Raw genomic sequence first — 18768 nt, forward strand, 5'->3', positions numbered from 1 at the left:
GCATTAGCTGCCTATATGCTACCAGGCCAGGCTCAATGTGTTGCTATTTGTTTACAAATCCTTACACAACTTGGGGCCAGACTGCTTGAGAGACCACCTCTTCCATTACAGCCCTGCCTTGTCACTACATTTCATGGTGTAGGACCTTCTGATGCTACTGAGAGCTCCTACTAGTCACCTTGTGTCTACCAGTAGTAAGGCTTTCAGTGTTCTGGTCCTTTTAATGTGGAATTCATTATAATCTGTGATAAGGCATGCTCCAACAATCTAGTTTCAGATGCATGCTTAAGACCTTTTTTATTTACCCAAGCAGTTTCTGAATTGTTTTTAATTATTGCCCACTGATCATCTTCTGGTGTTGTACTGTTATTTTAATCGTATTATTTCTAATGTATATTGTATACTTGTTTTGGTTTTCTCTACACTGTTCTGATATTTTATAATGTAAGCATTTTATATAAAAATTAAAAAATAAATATAAAGATGGCCATGCATCTTAATCTTAAGTGGTGCTGGACAATCTTAAATGGCACCCAGGATCTGGCGCAAGATATAAGTGTTGTCGAACTGATTTGTAACACGATCTTAGTGCTATTACATTAAACAAACATGTAAATGGCCAATTGCCAAGAAAATCCAACATAGTCACATTTGACTTCAAAAGAGGAAACTTCCTCAAAATGGATTGGTAAAAGAAAGTTGAAAGGCAAAATCCAGGGCGCTCAAATTACTCCCAAATGTTGGGGAGTTGTTTAAAACACAATATTAGAAGCTCAACTGGAGTGTATACTACAGATAAGATACCACCAGGGCCAAGAGAACACTGGTGTGGTTAACAAGGTATTAAGAAGTGATTAGAGGCAAGAAGGCTTCCTTCAAAAAATGGAAATCTTGGTCGAGTAAGGAGAATAAAAAGGAACACAAACTCTGGCAAAAGAAATATAAGCAGATAATAAGAGATGCTTAGAAAGAATCTGAGGAGCACATTGCTAAAAACATAAAAACCAACAGTAAAAATATTTAAATACATTCAAAGCAGGAGACTGTCTAGGGAGGCAGTTGGACCCTTGGATGACAAGGGAGTCAAAGGTGTGCTAAAGCAGGATAAGGAGATTGCAGAGAAGCTATATGAATTCTTTGCATCTGGCTTCCCACTGGAGGATATAGGGCAGATCCCTATGCCTGAACTCACTTTTGCAGGAAGGAAGTCTAAAGAACTGAGGCATATAGTGGTGATGAGATATGAAGTTCTAGGCTTAATAGACAAAATAAAAACTGACAAATTCCTGAGCCCAGACGGCATCCACCTGAGAGGTCTCAAAGAACTCAAATGTGTAACTTGTCCCTCAGATCTGCCTCTGTACCTGAGGACTGGAAAGTGACCAGTGTAACATCAATCTTTAAAAAGGGATCCAGGGAGGATCTCGGAAATTACAGACCAGTTAGCTTAATATCAGTCCTGGGAAAACTGATAGAATGTAATGTTAAAGATAAAATAACCAAGCATATAGAAGAGCAAGCCTTGCTGAAGCAGAACCAGCGTGGCTTCTGCAAGGATAAGTCTTGTCTCAGTAACCTATTAGAGTTCTTTGAGAGTATCAACAAGCATATTAATAAAGATGATCCGGTTGACAAAGCGTATTTGGACTTTCAAAAAGCTTTCCACAAGGTACCTCACCGAAGACTCCTAAGTAAGCTTAGCAGTCATGGAATAAGAGAAGTCACTGTGTGGGTCAGGAATTGGTTAAGTAGCAGGAAGCAGAATACAAATTAATGGACAGTTCTCCCAATGGAGGACTGTAGAAAGTGCAGTCCCCCAAGGATCAGTATTGGGACCTGTGCTTTTTAACGTGTTCCTAAATGATCTAGAGTTAAGGGTAAGCAATGAGGTGGCCAAGCTTGGTGATGATACTAAATTGTTTTGAGTTGTTAAAACAAAGAGGGATTGCAAAGAGCTCCAAAAGGACGTCTCCAAACTGAGTGAATGGGTGGTAAAATGGCAAATGCAATTCAATGTAAAGTTACGTATATTGTAGCAAAAAAATCTTAATTTCAGACATATGCTCATGGGATCTAAACTGACGTTGAATGACCAGGAACTAGATTTTGGGGTCATAGTGGATAGCTTGATGAAAATGTTGAGCCAGTGCACAGCAGCTGTGAAGAAGAGAAATACCATGCTAACGATCATTAGGAAAGGTATTGACAATAAAACTGCCAATATTATAATGTTGTTACATAAATCTATGGTGTGGTTGCATTTGAAATACTGTGTACAGTTCTGGTCACCATACCTCAGAAAAGACATTGTAGAACTGGAAGAGGTTCAGTAAAGGGCAACCAAAATGATCAAGGGGATGGATCAACTCCCCTATGAGGAAAGGATGCAGCATTTGGGGCTTTTTAGCTTAGATAAAAGATGAGTAAGAGGGGACATGACAGAAGTGTATAATATTATGCGTGGCATGGGGAAAGTGGATAGTTTTCTCCCTTTCTCATAACACTAGAATTCATGAACATTCAATGAAGCTGAATATTGCAAGATTCAGGACAGACAAAAGGAAGTACTTCTTCACACAGCATACAGCTAAACTATGGAATTCGTTCCCACAAGAGGCAGTGATGGCTACCAAATTGGATGGATTTAAAAGAGAATTAGACAGATTCATGGAGGAAAATGCTACCAATGGCTGCTAGCCACGATGGCTATGTTCTGCCTCCGCAGGTGGAGGCAGTATACTTCCAAATACCAATTACTAGAAACTGCAGGAGGGAAGAGTGCTCTTTACACTCAGGTCCTGCTTGCAGGTTTCCCATGGGTAATGGGTTGGCCACTGTGAGAACAGGATGCTGGACTAGATGGGCCATTGGCCTGATCCAGCAGGCTCTTCTTGTGTTCTTACGTTCAATTCCAACATCTCCAATTAAAAGGATCACAGCTACCATAGAAAAAGATTTCTGTCTGAGATCTTGAAGAGCCACTACAAGTTGGAGGAGACAGTATTGAGCTACTGGATGAAACGTCTGATCTGATGTCAGCTTTCATATGTTCTTTCTTCTACTTAAAAAGCTGTACAGAGTTAGTTCACCAGGTCATGCAAATGAAATATGTAAAATTATAGGAGTAAGTAGATAAAATGGGTTGTACCCAACCAAGTCTTCCCGTTAGAGCAAGGACTTCCACCTGCACAACAGTCCAATCTGCTCTGGAGGATTGTGGAAACTCCCAGAACAGATTTAGGGGGGCATGAGGAGAGGATGTCCCATTGCACCGGCAGAAGTCCTTGCATTAACAGAATAGCTTTGTTAGATGCAACCCAATCACATTTTTCACCATGTGCTTGCCTTTTTCTCATTTCCTCAGTTAAACCATGTCAGTTTCACAGATTCAGTCACAGTCCTTGAGTAATCTATAATTCACTAATTCTTGCTACAGTTTGTTGGGTTTTAAGGATGAAGAGGAAGAAGAATTTAGGAGAAGCAGAATTGGAAAGAAAGTGCACGCTGGGCTTCAGGACAGTCCAGGTGTCAAAAATAACTAAACTTCATGGGGACAGGATGCAATGCTGACAGAGCAAATGACTACATGCAGCACATGCAATGCAGCCCAAAGCAAACAAACAGTCAAGAGAAGCAGGTTACCTAACAGGTTCCTGCAAGGATTGGGAATCATTTCCAGCCTAAGGGCCACATTCCCTTCTGGGAAATCTTTCAGGAGCCACATGCCAGTGATGGGCAGGGCCAGAGGCAAAAGTGGCAGAGCAAGGAACATGAATTTTACCTTCGTACAGTAGGCTAGTTTCTATGCACACTCACCACCACTCTCTTTATCCTCCATCCAGGCAAACAAGAAGCATTATCAGAATTCAAGGGCACATTCTAACCACAAAAACACACTTAAGGAGGGCATAAAGCAGAGACAGTGGAGGCCTTGGGAAAGTGCCAATGACCAGACATAAAGGTCTGTTGGGCATTTGGTCCCCAGGTCTCAGGTTCTCTATCCCTGCTCCACTGCTATTCTTCTTTCTTTTCTCCCATCTTCCTTCAACGGCAGTCTTCTGCTAGCATGATCACCACTTCCTGACCAGATGGTTCTACTGTTAGGCTGAATATGAGCTGTTGCTAGCTTTACATTAAAATATCCCACTCTAGCTCGAATGATGACTTCCAGTATGGTACAGGGGACAGAATGTTTGGCTTAAGTGTGGAAAACTCAGGTTCAAATACCTGCTCCATTATGAACCTCATTGGGTGGCCTTGAACAACTTGCAATCTCTCAGCCTAACCTGCTTTATACAGGGTGGCACTCTGAAATCATTGGAAGAGTGATAAAAATCCAACAGATAAATGGGTTACAAAGATATCAATGGAACGTTGCTTCACAATCTACACACATACTATTGAGAAAAAACATACTTTTTAGTCAACAGCAGTAAAAGGTTAATAAAGTGGCTAATCACATATGTGCAGATAGGCTCAAGTTGCTTTGTACTATGAGGCAATCAGTATTGATTAGACAGGCCATTGGGCACAAAAGTTTCTCCAGATTAGCCTTAACAGATGCTATAACAAAGCCCTGTGCAAGAACAAGTTTGCAAAATAACACAGAGGAGTTTGACAATAAAGCATGACTGAGAAACACCAGGGAGACTCAGTCTGCCAGAGATTATCAAAAGTGAGATATTGGAGACTTTCCAGCTACAACTGCTACAAAACATCCTGGCTTGAGAGGAGTACTGGAGGCTTGTTCTAAAGATATCTGTCAGGAGGTTGCCAAAGAAAGAGCCCAATGAACCTCTGATTTCCAAGCCTGCCTTATAAATCTATGAATCATAGGGAACCACATCTGAACACCTGCCAGATGAACTGAGAATCTACTCATCTCTAAAATTGTCTTTCATCTAGACTATTATATGCTTTTTACGATAATGCAACTACGGAATTCAGGACCGGAATTTGTACTGCATGCCTGGCAAATCTTAGGAAATGTTTCAGGAGTCAGACACATTTTTCACAATTCCCAGGAAACATATTTTTTGCAGAAGAGAAAATGAGAAGGCAGGGGTATAGCCCCAGATCTGAAAACAGAACAAACAGAATAAATTCACTTACCCAACTGGCTGTGAACTGTTTTCACTTAAACAGAACCTAATTGACTCTTTAATGGCCTCCCTAAGCATATCCTGTTCTGTAATATGAGTGATAATGCCACCGGAATGTATTGTTTATAAGTGAATGTATAGTCTAGCGAAAGTGCCTAACATTTTTATAGATTCATTTTAAGAGTTATTTTGTTTCTCGGTTTTCAAATGCATACACATAAAATACTGTGGCCAACAATAGGTCTTGATCTTCCATGAGCAGTGGACTCTCTTGAAGCTATTGGCTTAGTCTTTCCTTGCAGATTTCAGTATGAAGATTGCAACATAGTGAAAATCTGAAGTTAGCTTAGCATATTTGCCGATCTGGGGTTTAGCAAAAAGGAATAATCGCTGTTATACTATCCTCTTCTTTAAAGATGTTTCTCAGCAGGGACGATCTCCAATAAGTGTGCAGATGTAACTTTCAATACCATCTGCTGTAAAGGTCCCCCACCCAGTCCTGTTTAACATATGTGGAAGTCTTTTTAAAAGTCTTTTTATGTAATAATTATCTCCTTATTGATACTGGCCACAAAAAGAACTGAATGCAAGATCTATAAGTATAGAAGCTAAAATCTCTTGATAATGTGCAAATACCCCCATCCTCAGTTTTAAAAAGCACTGTGCAATGATGTGAAAACTGCAAGCATGTAATGGCAATTAGTTCCTCCGCTGCTTATTTTGCTGGCCTTCGGTTTAGCTCATGGGGACTTGAGCCTTCCCCAGAACTGGTAATGCAACCGCTAGCTAACTCCTGAACCTGTGTAAATATGGTATCAGCACATATTTAGTAGTAAAGGTGGCCCTTAGGGAATTCTGTTAAATGCTCCATAGCTCTACATTTGGTTTCTCATGATTAAACATAAATTTGTCACACTGGACATAATGCAACTCCTCTCTGAATGGGTTCATTTCCTTATCTCCTTAAACAGTTTAGCTGAACTAGTTCAAAGGCTATGACAGTGGAAATTTGTCTGCTGCCATCACTATAGCATAATGTTTAAACAAGTAGATACCACAATCAGTTGTCTTTGGAAGAAACTAAGTATTATCACCAACACTTTAGACATCTACCCTTCTCCTTCACAACATGGCAGCATTTTTCCGGAGTCATGAATACTTCTGTTTTTCTAAACTATCCTGGAAGCTTTATTAAAGAGTAGTATACAAAATGTTTCAATCATAAAATGCCGCACTTGGAGAACTTCAGGCAGTTGGGGCAGCTAGGATCACTTTTCTCCCCCTCTGATTGCAACCCTTTCTTGCAGATTTGTATCTGCCGGCCTTTGTTCATACCTGCCTAACCTCAAAGCAGGGCTACTGTAATTAACTGTATCATGACGACTGCTAGATGACTACAGCTGATGCAGAACACATTCCTGCTCCTGACAGAGGTGTTCTGAACTTGGCTTTCAACAACCTTTTGCAAAGAATTCAAAATGACAGTTTTGATCCATACAAACTACGACTAGTCCTGTCAAATTACATGAGATACTGATTTCTTCCCTCTGGTATCATGTAGCTATTTTAGCCTAATGTGCTCTATTTTGTGTCTAAAATATGCTGCCCAAAGCCTTCTGGATCTGTCTGTCTGTGTAATAATAAAATAATTACAATGAATTTATAAAGTTGCAAACGAAAAAGGATGGAAAGAGAAACAGGAAATGGGGAGAGTTTATTTCCAATGCCAAATGTCTGTTCTGATAGATGCCATGTATAACAAGATAATTACTTGGAAAGAAATCAAAGAAATTCTAAAAACACATAAAGTAGAAGAAATGGACTACTGTGACAAAGTCCAACCATCCACTTCCAGATAGACAGGCAGAATAGGCTCGCCTATAAAAATAAATTAGCTGTAGACTGATAAAATTTGGTAGACCATGATTATGTATGAACTCAGTCAACAAAGAAATAATTCCATTTTAAAAAATGGTATGACACCATGGTTTCTGTTTATCTTATCTCCTATGTGGAAGCCCTTCTGACTGCATTCTAATCAAACACAGATGCACACTTTTTCCTAACTATGATTCAGACATCCAAACTCTTGCAATATTTAGTGACCCTGTCCTGAGGCTGTTGTACTCAAATTGTCCCACAAGCCCACCCATGATATGCTAAGGCCAGTAATCAGTGAGTTTTGTTTTCCCTTTTTGTCTTAATTAGTCATCTTGTTGTATTATGGTCTGGTGTTATTCCATCTTGTTGCCTATATTTTCAACTTTATTTCAAAACAGTGGGAAAAATGTATTGGTATATAAATAGACCCCAAGTCAGAATTTGTATTGCTTAGGTTCTTGACTACTCACCTCTCCATCACTGTCAGATATGACAATACACGCATCCAGAAACTTGGCATGCAACACTCTGGACTCTTCTTCCTGATCTTGAGTCTCAGAATCAGGTCCATCTACAGTTTTCCGCTTTTTCTTTGGCATCCTTTCCACTGGAACAAACATCAATATTTGTTTGATTAATGCCTGTTTAGTTTCCCACCAAACAGCCTTGTTTGCTGCCTTGTTACTTGGGAGTAAAGCACCCTGCACAATCCATTCTTGTCTCACGGGTCCATAAACTTTAGAGTTGTTAGGAGACATAAATCCCTGCTCATCCCATTAAGAATACCGTATATAGCTGATTAAACTCAGAAAAAGCTAGAAAACACAGAATAACAGCAAGTTCCAAAGCAATGAATAACAACACCACAATAGCAACACTCGTTTCAAACACTAACTTCAGTCCCACACCCGTTAGCCTAAACGCTGTTCCCCTGCTGATGTAGAACAAACCGAGAAAGCGACAGTGGATCATGCTAGGCTCAGCATTCCAGAAGGGAAAACCAAAGCATCAGAAGCAGTTGCCAGCTTCCATATTCAATTAGATTTAGGACAGGAGCTGCATTGTTCAAGTGATATCCTCACTGAGCAACAACTTGGAGGTGCACTATAGGAATAAGGTAAAGGTCAGAGGAATTGCAAAAAGATTAAAAGAAAATGAGAGAGAAAAGTCAAGGACACTTGGCTCTCCTTTTGTAGCCTAAGTCGCCCACCAAACAGCATGCTCATAGTGCCCTCTGCTGGGACAGACTGTGGCTACCTATTCCAGAAATGGCATTCTACAGATAAGGGGAAAACCTGCTGAAAAACCACAAATGCTAAGAGTTATGAAAAACAGAGGGCAGGGCAGATGCAAGGGCAATTAGAGCTAGCACTTTCAGCAAAGTCCTTCATTGTCAGGCTACACATATAGAAACAGCGCTGCATAACAAGCTTTAGTGAACGCACAGCCAGAAAAGCTGATATGGGCTCTTGGCCAACTGAGAGAAGCTGCAACATGGCAGCTTCCCCTCCCCCCAATCATTCTCCAAAGCTTTTACAGCAATCAGTTCAGCACCATAACCAATGCACAAAACACAACAGTAAATCAAAATAATACAAAGTCCCACTACATGAAGGCTACAGTGGCAGAAATGCCATCCCAGATGGTCTTACTACTAGCACAGATATTTGACTAGCCTGCATGATGATCATTAAGATGGTCAAGGTTTTTTTAATCAACTGGTTAGATTCCAACATGGCATGGGTGGGGAATATTTTTAGCTCTGGGGGCCAGATCTTTATTTGGCCCCATCCTCTGGGCCAACTTTGACAGGTGAGTAGGGCAGCCCACCTGTCAATCACATGACATCATATGATTTGACAGCTGGGTTGCCCTGTCCACCTGTCAAAATCCCTTGTGCTTGCAAAGCCTGCCTCACATTGATTCCTTCAAGCTCCAGTTGGAGGTTGAAAGGATCAGAATTGGGCGGGCTTTCCACGCCTGCCCATACCTCCCTTTTCAAGCTCTGCAATCAGTGCTTGAAAGGAGAGGGTGCGGGGAGGCTTGGAAAGCCTCCCTGTGCTGTTCCGTTCAACCTCCAAAAAGGATCAGCATGGGGTAGGCTTTCCAAAACAACAGGTCTGCTTACTTTTGCAGTGTGTACAGCAAAAGCAATCTGCTTACTTTTGCAGTGTGTACAGCAAAAGCAAGCAGACCCATTTTTCCCCTTTCGCTCCATGATGGAGCATTTTCCGCCACAGCCAATTTCTGCTGTGTGCAGATGCTTGTTTTGTAGTGTTGCAGCAATCTTTAAAGGGGGGACTGCTTCAAAGAGCACTTGCTTTAAGAGAGTCTCTGTGCTCTCATGCTCCAATGATCTTTGAAGGGGGAGGAGACTGCTTCAAACAACACTGCAAAATGCTTTAAGACAGTCCTGGCACTCCCATCTGAGCATGGGAGCACAGAGACTGTCTTAAAGCATGTGCTCTTTGAAGCAGTCGCCCCCCTTAAAGATCACTGCAGCACTCCAAAACAAGCATCTGCTTCTTCATTGCTGTACAACAGAGCAGTCCCTCTCAGAGCTGACATCTGCAAGTAGACATTGTCTGGGGCAGGCACTGTTGTCGTGCAGTGATGAAGAAAAAACCCAGGTCTGCTCTCTCTCACTACACGTGCAAAAGCAAGCAGCCCTGTGTGGTGGTGGTGTTGTTTTGAAACCCACCCTACACTGATCCTTTTCGAAGGTTGAAGGGATCAACCTGGGGTAGGTCCTGCCTATCAGCTGACGTCACCAGTGATGTCAGATGATGGGTGCAGTTTGAGGGAAATGGCATAGCAGGCCAAAATGGACCTCCTGGTGGGCCAAGAATGGCCCACAGGCCAGAGGCTCCCCATCTCTGCAATATGGACTCAAAAAGGACTGAACTGGCAGAGAGGGGCTTTGTGCATCCTTTCACATCCCCAATATGCCTAATCCAGGTATTACGTAAGAATATTATAACTCGCAGGCACTCTTCTCCCATATAAACAGTTGTACCAATACATGTAGATTGGGTCTTTTCTCAACAATGTTGCCAATGCAGCCTATTATTTTATCTTATAACTGAATGAAAGCCACTAAGAATTAAGCCTGCTCCCATCTGCATGGCTCTGTGTTCCATTTCCTGATCAGGCTAGAATGCAATGAAATGCTGGGAAATTACTTTTATATGAGAGAATATAGCAACAAAGCAAATGGTGCTTTACAGCATACAGCATAAGCAGAAAGATAAGCTACCAGGGCAGGAGCCTACCATCTAAAGCAAAGCTGGCTAAACTTTGGCCTTCCAGATGTTATTGCAGTCCGCCTCTCATCGCCTCAGCCAACATGGTCAATGGTCAAGGATTATGCAAGTTGTAGTCCAGAGACATCTGGAGGCTCCCAGGTTAGCTACTTCTGACTAAAGCTTGAGAGTGGAAGAAGATGGATGGATGGGAGAGGCAAAGAAAACAAGAGACGAACTTGAGCAAGGGCAGTAAAACAAATGTAGGCTTCATCGCATTTATAGACAACTGGGCAACTTTATGAAGTGGTTTTAAAGGAAGGATTTGAAAGAGATATAACACCAGAGAAGTGTTTTCGGGGGACGCCCCAGGGATAAGGGGCAGTAAAGGAAAATGTGCAGAGCTGTTATGAAAAGAAGGTAGTTTTAGACCAGTAGTTCCCAACCTTTATGAGCACAGGCCCCCTCTAGGATGCACACCGTAACGTGGTGAGGGGGTTTGAGAGGAAGAAGCTGAGAGCAAAGCTGTCAGGAGTCTAGACCAAGAGGCTAGACTCGTAGCAGGGGCAGAATGGTCAAAGCTGAGACACAAGACTAAGATGCATCCAAACTCAAAGGAAGGCAATGGTAAACCACCTCTGAATATCTCTTACCACGAAAACCCTATGAACAGAGTATTCAAAATGCAACATGAGATAGTGCTGGAAGATGAGACCCCCAGGTCAGAAGGCACTCAGCGAGCTAATGGGGAAGAACAACAGACCAGTACGAGTAGCACTGTGACTAATGATGCAGCTGGGTCAAAGCCGAAACAAAGCCCACAGGCTGATGCACACAGATGCGAAAAGAGAGTCCGGAGTTGTACGACGCACACAATAGGAACATGGCATGTGAGAAGTATGAACCAGGGAAAGTTAGAAATTGTCAAGCAAGAAATGGAATGTATCAACATTACAATACTTGGCGTGAGTGAATTAAAAGGGAAGGGAATGGAACATTTTCAATCAGGCAACTACAAAATATTTTATGCAGGAAATAAGAAATTAAGAAGAAATGGGGTTGCTTTAATAGTGAGAAGTGATGTAGCAAAAGCAATCAGGAGCTACAACGCAAGGTCTGAGTGAGTGATATCAATGAGATTAAATGGGAAACCTATTAACATAACCATCATCCAAGTCTATGCTCCAACAGCAAACGCAGAAGAAGAGGAATTGGAGAGATTTTATGCAGAAGTACAGGAAGAAATTGATCACACACCAAAACAAGATGTGCTGATAATCATGGGGGACTGGAATGCAAAAGTGGGGAACAGAGAAGAACTAGGAATTGTTGGAAAATGGGGCTTAGGAGACAGAAATGAAGCAGGAGAAAGACTTACTGAATTCTGTGAAGCCACTAATTTGTTTCTTGTGAACACATTTTTTGAGCAACTGAAAAGACAACTGTACACGTCGACATCACCAAATGGTCAATATAGGAATCAAATCAATTATATAATTGGTAGCAGAAGATGGAGAAGCTCCATACTTTCTGTGAAAACAAGACCAGGAGCAGACTGCGGTACAGATCATGAACTGGTCATTTCGAAAATCAGAGTAAAGCTAAAGAAGAAGAACAAAGCAATCATAATGCCAAAATACAATTTAAATAACATCCCAGAAGAATATAAAGATCAAATAAGAAACAGGTTTGAGGCTTTAGTTGACAGAGAACCAGAAGAACTATGGAGTGAAGTCGGAGACATTATCAGGGAAGAATGCAAAAAGACAATACCTCTAGTTAAAAAGAAAGACCTCAATGGATGACTGAAGAAACTCTTTAAATGTTTAAAGAGAAAAGGAAAGCAAAAGGAGATGGAAATACGGTCAGAACCCTAAATGCAACAATACAGCGACTAGTATGTAGTCATAGGGACAAAGAGAACTATTACAATAGTAATTGTGTAGAAACAGAAGAGGACAACAAAAAGGGAAGAACAAGAGCCCTATTCCAAAAGATTAAAGAAATGAAAGGGAAATTTAAACCAAGAGTAGGGATGTTGAATAATCAACAGGGGAACACACTGACTGACTGAGATGAAAAAAAAGGAAGACGGAAGCAATATACTGAAGAACTATATAAAAGAGATGCCATGAGAGACTCATTCATTGAAGAACCGTATGATGAAGAACCAGAAATTCTAGAACGTGAGGTGAAAGCTGCTATTAAAATACTTGGAAGAAACAAATCACCAGGAACAGATGGCATACCAATAGACTTGCTACAAGCTACTGAGACTGAATCTGTTCAAATTTTGACTAGAATCTGTCAAGAAATATGGAAACTAAACAATGGCCCATAGGCTGAAAACATTCAATATACATCCCAATTCCAAAGGGGGTCCCAGGGAATGCAGTAATTACCAAACTATTGCCTTAATATCCCATGCAAGTAAAGTAATGCTCAAGATTCTACAACAAAGGCTCTTACCATATATGGAGTGAGAAATGCCAGATGGATTTAGAAAGGGAAGAGGCACCAGAGATCATATTGCAAACATACGTTGGATAATGGAACTGACCAAGAAATTTCAGAAGAAAATTACTCTGTGCTTTATACATTACAGCAAAGCCTTTGAGTGTGTAGATCATTAAAAACTATGGAATGCTTTAAAAGAAATGGGGGTGCCACAGCATCTGATTGTCCTGATGCGAAACCTATACACTGCACAAGATGCTATGTAAGGATAGAATATGGAGAAACTGTTTGGTTCCCAGTCGGAAACGGTGTGAGACAGGGGTGTATTTTGTCACCCTATTTATTTAATCTGTACGCAGAACATATCATATGGAAAGTGGGATTGGACCAAGATGACGGAGGTGTGAAAATTAGAGGGAGAAATATCAATAATTTAAGATATGCAGACGATACCATACTACTAGCAGAAACCAGTAATGATTTAAAACGAGTGCTGATGAAAGTTAAAAAGGAAAGCACAAAAGCAGAACTACAGCTTAATGTCAAAAAGACTAAAGTAATGACAACAGAAGAGTTATGTAACTTTAAAGTTGACAACAAGGACATTGAACTTGTCAAGGATTATCAATACCTCGGCACAGTCATTAACCAAAATGGAGACAATAGTCAAGAAATGAGAAGAAGGATAGGACTGGGGAGGGCCGATATGAGAGAACTAGAAAAGGTCCCCAAATGCAAAGATGTATCACTGAACACTAAAGTCAGGATCATTCAGACCATGGTATTTCCAATCTCTATGTATGGATGTGAAAGTTGGACAGTGAAAAAAGTGGATGAGAAAAATCAACTCATTTGAAATGTGGTGTTGGAGGAGAGCTTTGCACATACCATGGACTGCAAAAAAGACAAATAATTGGGTATTAGAACAAATTAAACCATCATTAGAAGCTAAAATGATGAAACTGAGATTATCATACTTTGGACACATCATGAGGATACATGATTCACTAGAAAAGACACTGATGCTGGGAAAAACAGAAGGGATTAGAAAAAGAGGAAGGCCAAACAAGAGATGGATTGATTGCATAAAGGAAGCCACAGACCTGAACTTACAAGATCTGGACAGGGTGGTTCACGACAGATGCTCTTGGAGGTTGCTGAATCATAGGGTCACCATAAGTCGTAGCCGACTTGAAGACACATAACAACAACAACAACAATGAGCACAGGACCCCCTTTGTAACCTCAAAAATTTTCAGAACCCCCGCACATGCTAATTGTTGTAATTTGTTTCTTTGTTAATTGAAAAAATACATAATGAAGTGCTAAATAATGTCACTTTTTATTAATCACAAAAACAAGTATCATGATTAGGATTTATATTACCTGCCAGTCACCAGACGGTCCCAGGGCAGGTTACAACAATATAAAAAACTTTTAACAAATTTTGAAGGAAATGAAAGGAAGGAGATAAAAGTAAACCACCCAGAGTGGTGAACAGAGCCTGCTGATGCCAAGGCACTTGGACTGTGGATTTAAGTGTTCCACCTATATGCAATGATGCCTCCTCTTCAGCACTCGGCTCAGGAAACTCTGTATTACAATAATAATAATATGTCTAACAGACAGAATGTCAATGGTGAAACTTTCCCCAGAATCGCATTTCTACACTAGAAAAGGTTTAATTTAATTTCTGTTTAATGTCTGCCTGCCACACCGCTGTTAAAAGGACAAGGGCCCTGCTCTCCCCCAATGCTAATGCTAAACCATGCAAATAACTCAAGTTAAGAGTAAAAACAACAAAATCTGGGTAACTTAACATATTTTAAAATATTTTAAAATGTAATAAACATATACAACTGTATAAAAACACACTCAAAGCCTTGATAAACAGCAACAAAAATGAATGAATGAATGAATGAATGAATCTTTATTTTTACCCCGCCCTTTTCCCAAAACTGGAACTCAGGGCTGCTTACAAATAAAAACTACACATAGGTAAAAAAACATACAAAAATAAACAATTAAAATAGAATTAAACTATTCGTGACATTAAAACCATGAAACATACACTTAATATACTAAGACAATTTAAAACATTAAGAATAGGACCATAGAACAATACAACAGACCTTATGAGGCCCTATTTTAAACATCTTCTAGTCCAAAAGCCTGTCGGAATAAAAAAGTCTTTGCCTGCCGACGGAAGGATAGCAAGGAAGGGGCCATTCGTGCTTCCCTAGGAAGAGAGTTTCAGAACCTGGGGGCAGCCACCGAGAAGGCCCTATCTCACGTCCCCACCAATCACGCTTGTGAAGGTGTTGGGACTGAGAGAATGGCCTCTCCTGAGGATCTCAACGCCCAGGCAGGCTCATATGGGGAGATACGGTCTGACAAACAGCCTGGACCTAGGCCGTATAGAGCTTTATAGGTCAAAACCAGCACTTTGAATTGTGACCGGAAACAAACTGGCAGCCAGTGGAGCTGTCGTAACAAGAGGGTTGTATGGTCCCTGTAACCAGCCCCAGTTAGCACTCTGGCTGCAGCTCTTTGTACCAGTTTAAGTTTCCGAACAGTCTTCAAAGGCAGCCCCACGTAGAGCGCGTTACAGTAATCTAAACGGGATGTAACTAAGGCATGCATCACTGTAGTCAAATCAGGCGTCTCCAGGAACGGGAGCAGCTGGCGCACCAGTCTTAGCTGGGCAAAAGCACTCCTGGTCACTGCAGAGACCTGGGCCTCCAAGTTCAAAGCTGAGTCCAGGAGCACACCCAAACTGCGAACCTGTGTCTTCAGGGGGAGTGTAACCCCATCCAGCACAGGCTGAATCCCTATTCCCTGATTTGCCTTTCGACTAACCAGAGGCACCTCTGTCTTGTCTGGATTTAATTTCAATTTGTTCGCCCTCATCCAGTCCATCACTGATGCCAGGCACTGGAGGGAGGGAGGGAGGGCAGAAGCAGCTGCGTGCACATGCAATGCAGGCTCATAAATCTGGTGATACACAAACTAACCATTAAGTAATTTTTAATTTTTAAAAATAAATAATTCTTCTCTTGCAGCTTTGTGACTCCCTGCGATGACTTCGCAACCCCTCTGGAGGTCCTTACTCCCAGGTTGGAAACCACTGCTTTAGCCAATAATGACCCCATTAACAGACAGGAATGGCTGTGCTGGTTCTGTTTCAGCTCTTAGCAAAGAAAGAGGCTGGCATGCAGCAGGCCGGAGTCTTTTAAAGGCCCAAGCCTGGCTCCGTCCCTCAGGTGCTCTCGTGAGACTGCCCGGGATTGTGGGCAATCCCACGAGAGATGGGCATGGATGGGAAGATGTCATCTCCTTCCTCCCGTCACTGTCTGGGAGCGCACTCTGCCCCACAACTGGCACCTTGAGCCAAGGCTCAAGGCTTGGCTTATGTAGTAGGCGCATATCATGCCCCCCACCCCTTTAGCAACCAGAATAATACAGCCAGACACACTTTAGCAATCAGGTTATGAAGAGAAAGAAATAGGATAGGGATCTATGGGAAAAGAGGATTGAAGCAGCTTCATTAAAACAAACTGGATTCAGAACCAGTAACGCCTGTGTGGATTGCTGCATCTCTCTATCCTTCTCTCTGAAATTGTATGCTTGTTTGTAAATGCAAAGACCCTCTAAAATTTCCAGTGCTCTCACTTTGAAGGGAAAACAACCAATGCTGCCCTGAAATTTCCACCACTCAGGGTAGGGGAAGCAAAAACACTCCAATATATACCTGCTTTGGAGCAACAGGCAGATGCAATACAAAAGACAGTTGAGAAAGATTCAACTGTGTTGTTACCTCATATTCAGTAAATCAGATTGTGCATTTTAGTATGCCTGTGAAATACATGGAGACAGATTAGGGAACAGCATTTGCAAGCCTACCAAAAAACAATATTCACACCAGCACTCAACTTCCTCAGACTGTACAATTTATCTTCTGCCTGATAGATCACATTTGGTAAAGGATTGCAAAGAAGCATTAACTGGAGGCAGGATGACTCACTTATCCCCTACATTTTCAAAGAGACAGATTTACAGTTCAATGGAATTTACTTCCAAGTAAGTGGGTATAGGATACCTAACAACACAACTCTCACTCCAGCTCTGAAGCCAAAGGAGCTGATGTCCTTAAACAATATAAATTAGAAAGACCAAGGCAAGTCAGGAAGCACTGAAGATATTGTTTTGCTTTCCTGCCTCTGTCTAACTCTCTCTCCCCTGGGAGCCTGCTGTTAACTAAAGCCAGTATTTGGTTTCAGTGAAATGGAACAGGTCAAAGAATGAATTATTTGCAACTAATTCTACATGTTGTCTCAGAGGCTGGTTTTCCAGTCTTCTTTTTTTTTCATCTTGGAATTCTTAAAGAGCATTTCTCTGTCTAAGCTCAGACAGCCAAGGTGACCCATTAATAAGCAGACCCACATATGTTTCATTTCAGAACTCGCACTTTTCAGGGTATCCTTGAAAAATCCCATTTATGATTATTTGCCATTTTCTTTCATCATCATCTATCACTGTGATGAATCAGCAAACAATTACTAGGAGGATAATTCACAATCTTGACAGTGCAGACACTAGACCTGCCAAGCTGAGACAGCTTAAAATACTCAAAAATGGAGCTACAAATGAATGACTCTTATTCCCAAATGAATTTCGGAGGTTCAAGCTACAGTAGGGCCCCGCTTATACGGCGGGTTAGGGACCAGGCCCCCGCCATAAAGCGGAACCCATTGACTATAATGGGTCGCGTCATGCGAAAATGCCGCAAAAGCAGCTTTAAAACGGGGAATTTCCCCTAATTGAAAGCCACCGCATCAGAACGCCATAAAGCGGGGCCCTACTGTATAGGCTGCTGGTTTCTAGGCTGCTATTCGAAACAGGAATGATAAATACATTTATGACAATCAACACCGTATGAAGTCCTCTTAATTCCACTTTTTAGTGGTCAAACACAACACATAGATCTCTGGTCAACCATCATTTCTTCTCAAGTTTTTAACACATTTTGCAAACACTAACAAAATCACAGCAGTTCCAACAGACTGGGTTTACTGTACCCACTGTTCCGAAAACACTAAAAGGGATCTGGGTGGCAATATACAATTAATATATAATATTACCATATTTTTAAAAAGGATATACACTTTCACACTCTAAAACTCTGCGGATTGCTCAGGTTTACCAAAACTCTTATGATAGCCAGCTGTAGGTCTTTTTTTTTTTGTATGGCTGTTGCCTACATCAAAGACAAGAGGAAAAATTAGAGAGGTTGACCCAAATCTGGTAAAATCCAATGGATCCATTTTAGATGCATTCAACAGTTACAAGGAATTATTAATGCAATAGAGTCTCCCAAATGTTGAATAGATCTGTGAAGTTCACAACAGTGGCTGCAAACACAGACTCAACAGCAGCAAAGTGGGAATAAGGATTCAGAACTACAGAGCTGCAGATTCATACCTTATGCCTCATACAAGCCTTTTTTTCCTGTAACCACTGAGAGTGTAAGCATACTTTGAAAGTTCCACTGAAATCAAAGGGACTTAATCCCAAGGAAATGTGTTTAAGAAAGTTTGCTTATACAAAAAAAAAAGTCTCTGGCTTCAGGCTGTTGCCTTTGAAAATACATCCTCAATAAGTTTGCTTCTAGGGGGCTGCAGCTATTCTGCTGATTCAGATCTACTAATGCCACATGGAGGATGCTAAAAAAAGTATCTGTGGCAGCACTTCACACTGCAGATAGTAGTTTGTACTACCCTGAACACGCCCAATCTCATCTGATCTCAGAAACTAAGCAGGGTCAGGCCTGGTTAGTACTTGGATGAGAGACTGCCTGGAAATACCAGGTGCCGTAGGCTTAGAGGAAGGTAATGGTAAACCACCTCTGAATACCTCTTACCATAAAAACCCTATGAATATATAAAAAAGAAAAAGATTCATAGGGTCACCATAAACCGTACTCAACTTGGAGGCATATAACAACCACCACCACCAATTGGGTCTAGCACATCAGTCACCCCAGTTAAGGAATGTCTCCATATCAACATTATGGAATATCTAACACT

The 18768-nt window shown here is 41.3% G+C and overlaps 1 protein-coding gene across 3 annotated transcripts in view; it reads right to left on the reverse strand.

Annotated features, from left to right (window-relative positions):
- The window catches only part of UIMC1 (ubiquitin interaction motif containing 1), a 93449-nt gene that overhangs the window by 71773 nt on the left and 2908 nt on the right, over window positions 1-18768 (reverse strand). For all 3 annotated transcript variants that reach the window (XM_061617566.1, XM_061617567.1, XM_061617568.1), the window contains one exon: window positions 7454-7590. In XM_061617566.1, coding sequence (XP_061473550.1) covers window positions 7454-7590 — 137 coding nt within the window. The remainder of the gene's footprint in view (window positions 1-7453; window positions 7591-18768) is intronic.

The sequence above is a fragment of the Rhineura floridana genome, chromosome 3 (assembly GCF_030035675.1).
Source record: "Rhineura floridana isolate rRhiFlo1 chromosome 3, rRhiFlo1.hap2, whole genome shotgun sequence".
Taxonomy (NCBI): Eukaryota; Metazoa; Chordata; class Lepidosauria; order Squamata; family Rhineuridae; genus Rhineura; species Rhineura floridana.